The 5004-nt window shown below is 44.6% G+C and overlaps 1 protein-coding gene across 2 annotated transcripts; it reads right to left on the bottom strand.

Moving 5' to 3' along the window:
* Window positions 1-2565: 2565 nt before the first annotated feature.
* LOC131977733 (transcription factor JunD-like) lies at window positions 2566-4277 on the bottom strand. 2 transcript variants are annotated; one of them, XM_059341160.1, is made up of 2 exons: window positions 4061-4277; window positions 2566-4000 (listed from the first exon to the last, which is right to left on the bottom strand). In XM_059341160.1, the coding sequence occupies exons 1-2, from the start codon at window positions 4175-4177 to the stop codon at window positions 3245-3247; spliced, it is 873 nt and encodes a 290-aa protein (XP_059197143.1). In that variant the 5' UTR covers window positions 4178-4277; the 3' UTR covers window positions 2566-3244. The 2 variants fall into 2 exon arrangements, with proteins under 2 accessions (XP_059197143.1, XP_059197142.1); XM_059341159.1 differs by having other exon boundaries at window positions 2566-4277.
* Window positions 4278-5004: the final 727 nt, after the last annotated feature.

Genomic DNA, 5004 nt, shown 5'->3' with positions numbered 1-5004 from the left:
ATATAAACCACATCTGTAAATACTGTATCTTTGAGTCATATGTGTGGATTGTGTTGTATCGACTCAGGCTTGCAACAAAGAAAAAAAAGAGTTAAAAAAGACAGTAAAAACCCCCAAAAGAGCCATGTTGTACTGTACCTGCATTCATTACTAGCCTGCTTGTGAATGAATGTGTCACTCTGTTACAAAAGCAATACACACTACAGTATCTACACACAAAAGATGAAATGCCATCAAGCTCGGTAGAAGTTGCCGACTTTAGATCTTCTACTAGCAGCAGAAACGTTTCTTTGGTCTCGTTATCACTGCCTCCTCACTTCCTCAGTTTGGGCCGTTACGGTGAGAGAATATGGATGTTTTTATCTGTACTTTGTGGTAAAACAATAAAAAGTTACTAACAATCAGTTGATTCTTGTTTTTGAAGATTCTTTAACTGGATTAGATGGATACTGTTAACCAGCCTGCAACTTCTAATGAAGGTAAAGGAACACTTCACCCCAAAGATGCTCATTTTAATATGAAAATATTAATTTTTATAGAAAATGTTTTTCTTGCAGGTCTCCACAATAAACAAAGAATCCAAAAATGGAGAAAATGATCGATGAATTGAAGTAAATGGGGGTCACTTTTAACAAAAGCTAAACTAGCCGAGATCAAAACATCAACTTACAAACTGTCAATTTACAAACACGAGCAATATCAAACAAGAGGAAATAGTTTTTGTGGTTAATTTGCATAAATGCATCCAGTTCTTAAATGCAGATGTAATTGCTTTGAGTCCCACCCTAACTATTTCCCCCTAACATTAGTCAAGTGATTTATGTGTCTAAAGTAACAGCTGCTGTAAAAACTGAAGTTTATTTTGAAAAGCCACTATGCATGTAACTAGCAGAGTGACCTTTGACCCTGAAGCTGACGACTTGTGATGAGAAATGTGTTGTGAATCAAAAGCAGGAGAATGCATTTGAATGAACGAAGGTCTGTTTACTCCAGGGAGTGAATGATATGAGCCAGGAGCTAGCTGAGCAGAGAGAAGATGCTAAAGGAAGGAGGAAGGAGAACAGACTAGAGGAGAGGAGACATTAGAGGCTGATACACAAGCAACCAGGAGAGGAGCAGCTCTGGATATGGAGACTGACACAGCAGGAGCTGTGATCCAGATGATCAGGAGGATCAGGAGAATCAGGAGATCTCCGTTCTGATGGAGTCTGATTCATCAGAGTCTCCACTCAGACTGACAGAGACAGACGATGGCAGAGAGGAACTGATCTATTAATGTGTTTTCCTTTAAGAGGACAAAATGGGCAGATATTATAGCACTCACTGAAAAAAACTGCATACCAAATAATCAGTGTTTCGATGTTGTAAAGCTCAGAGTCTCCAGTAGAAGTGAAACGTTAATACTAACTATATAATAAACTATATAATACTGCTTCTTGTCCCAACAGCCTCAAGATGTCACTGTTTCACTTTTACTGTAGAAATACAGGAACAGGCTCTTTATTGGCTTTATTTAAAGTGCTCAGTAAGTGTGAGAACCGGTCCTAATGTCAAATAGACTGACTATGTAAATGCAAATCCAACACACTGCTTCACATTCTGCTCTGTCTATCAAACATCTACTGAGTCTCTGAGGGTCTGAGGGTCTGAGGGTCTGAGGGTCCGTCCCCCTTTACTGAGAATCTGCTGCAGCTACTGGTACCTTGTTTACCATGTAGCAATAAAATATACTAAACACCTGATTAATGTGGTTAGTCACATGGGACTGATATATTAAACACTACTGTATATATTATATATTATATTGAACACTACTGTACCATAATGTGCCTTATTGAGTGCAGAACATGATTTGTAATTTCTCTCTGAACCAGCAGAGGGAGAAAGACACCAGGAAGATTATTATAACACACTGACTTCACTCATCCAGTCTCAATCAGATAATCAATATAAATGTACTCCTAATAACAATAATTACTATTCTTATAATAATATTGATTGAGTTTTAGTTGTCAGTTACAGGCTCAGTCTTGTTGCCATATAACTCACTATGTCTGACAATCCTTATATCATTTATTACAGGCTGTTGTCAAATAAAAAAGCCTTTCCATGTTATTTTGAGACAAAACTGATTCTACAGTAGAATTAATGGTTATAGTGTGTTTTGAATTAGACATATATTTTCAAAGCAACATTTAAAGGCCTATACCACCAACAGCAACTATGATTTTCACAGCATGCATGTAAATATAGTTTCACCAAAATGGAGGAAACAGTGTTTATTGCTGAGCAGCATTTAATCCAGAACACAGCAGCTTACAGCTAACAGCTGTAGCCAGAGGAGACAACAGAAAGGTTACGGCTCGAACATTTAAACAAGAACACAATGTAAAAAACAGACATAAATACAGGTCTTTGTAAAGAGTTATAAACACGGATCATTGCACCCTTTGACACCCAACTGGGTCACATTCATGTATGTAAACAACATGCTATTCTTCCCTACAGATACATGTGTGTGTGTGTGTGTGTGTGTGTGTGTGTGTGTGTGTGTGTGTGTGTGTGTGTGTGTGTAGATATATATATGTGTGTATGTGTAGATTAAACTCTTACATATCAAATGTATGTGCATTTTTCTTTTTGCCAATTCATAGGATATTGAGGATATGTGCGTTATAAATAGATTAATATTCCTGTAGAAATATTGTAACATGTTTGGTTCCAGACTGTATATACACACAGCGAGTCTGTAAACATTTTTACAGTGAAAAATAACTTTAAGTGCATCTTGCTCTGATCAGCAGAGCCCAGGTCCGGATGGAAAGCTGCAGTTTAATGCTGCCTGGTTCTCCAGTAAACGTTTATACGGTAGAACAGGATCTCACACATCAAACATGTTGAAAGGCAAACGCTCTTCATTTGGGCCTGAATCTAATAAAACAACGAGCCATTATTTATATCTCAATCCCGTGATTATTCTGACCAGGAGACTGTGGAGCAATGGGGACTGCTTCATGAATTAAAATGTCTCAATAATCTGTTAGAGAAGAATCCTAACAGCCATGATCCGGATCTGTTCTACCAGATATTCTTCATTTCTCCGATGCTGAAAACACTGAAACATCCGATTATAAATGTACATTTGGTATCGGAGGCCTGAGTCCACCAGAGACCAGCACATCTGGCTCCGCTGCTACAGAGTCCTGGAGCTGATGCGGCTCGGTATCTGGATCCGTCAGTCCGGCTAGTGGACCTGGACCTCGTGTGGCAGCAGCTGGCAGCCGCTGTTGACGTGGGTCAGGACTTTCTGTTTGAGCTGGGCCACCTGGTCCCGCAGCAGGCTGGCCGTGGAGGCCAGGTCCGTGTTGTGGCTCTTCAGGGACTTGACCTTGTCCTCCAGCCGGGAGATCCGCTCCAGTTTACGCATCCGACACTTGGAGGCTGCGATCCGGTTCCTGAGCCTCTTCCTCTCGGCTTTCATGTGCTCTTGTGAGTCTATGTCGATGGGGGACAGCGGCGGACTGTCCCCGAAGCTCTGGACGTCCGGGACCGTCTGAGGCTCCTCCTTCAGCGGCTGGACCCGGGACAGCTGGTCCGGATGCTGCTGGACCCGGGACAGCTGGTCCGGATGCTGCGGGGCTGCCCCCGGGTGATGCGGAGGAGGAGGGAAGGGGACCGTGTCTGTGGAGTAGTTCACGGTGGTCTCCAGCGGTCCACTACCGTAGCTGTTCAGGTTCGTGTAGACCGGTAGGTCCGGCTGGACGGGGACCGGGATGTTAGCGCCCCCCTCCAGGCTGCCGGCGGTCTGCCCGGCGCCGCTGAGCCGGTTCTGCTTGTGCAGGTCCTCCAGCGCCTTCACGAAGCCCTCCGCGAACTCCTGCTCGTCTGAGACCGTCTTGGGGTAGAGGAACTGGGGGCTGGTCGGGCTGGTGGTCACCATCCCGTTGGACTGGATGATGAGCCGCTCCAGGTCCGGGGAGGCCAGCTTCAGCAGCCCCAGGTCCGGGGAGGCCAGCTTCAGCAGCCCCAGGTCCGGGGAGGCCAGCTTCAGCAGCCCCAGGTCCGGGGAGGCCAGCTTCAGCAGGTCCGGGGAGGCCAGGAGGCTCTCGGCGTCGCGGAGATGCGGTTTGAGGTCCGCGTCCTCCGCCATGCTCAGGTTAATATCCTTCTTCATCATTATTCTAGAAATGACACGTGGAAGTGTTTCCCTCCGTCACAGCAGCAGGCCCATAACCTCTCAGGATGAACAGAGTGTTAAATATATATAAATATCTATAAATATCAGTCAGTCTGAGACTTTGACTATAATCCGCTGTTTCTCTTCTGCTCCCGACCACGAGCTCAGCCGACTGACCGCCCGCGCGCGCCGCCTCCGGCTTTTCAAGGCTGGCACGTTCCATTATGTCACGTCACATCACGTCACGTCAGGGCGGGCGCGCGCGCGCATTGGGCAGCTTTAAATAATGGGAGGAGCCTAGCAGAGAGCAGGGTAGTCTGCCTGCTCTCTGCTTCCTGGTGTTTACTGTCTATGCTACAGAAACCAGAGGCAGAGACACAATAATTAGGCTGTACAGCATCTTATCACCTGTCACAAGTTCCACATATTGATATGATGCCCTATGTTCTGATATTTTAATAGTATCAACACCCAGCTAGTATCTGAGTGTAACCACTAGGTGTCAGGTGTCCTTTTTGCAAAAGGCAATGCCAATTTATCGATGCATTCCTACTCAAACCCAAAGATAACTGATAGCCAGGTAAGGCAACAGTAGCTAAAATATAACTACATGTAGCGTTTACCACTCTGTGTAGTGTAATGTTTGTTCCTGCCTCCAACCTTTGCGCTAAGCTGGTAACCAATATTAAAGCTAAGCTATGCTAACAGTCCCCCCCTGCTTTCAATATTTATGCTAAGCTATGCTAACAGTTCCCCCCTGCTTTCAATATTTATGCTAAGCTATGCTAATGGTTCCCCCTGGTTTCAATATTTATGCTAAGCTATGC

This window comes from Centropristis striata, chromosome 9 (genome assembly GCF_030273125.1).
Source record: "Centropristis striata isolate RG_2023a ecotype Rhode Island chromosome 9, C.striata_1.0, whole genome shotgun sequence".
Lineage (NCBI taxonomy): Eukaryota > Metazoa > Chordata > Actinopteri > Perciformes > Serranidae > Centropristis > Centropristis striata.
Note: the sequence above shows the minus strand (reverse complement) of the source record. Positions and strands in the feature narration are given on the sequence as shown.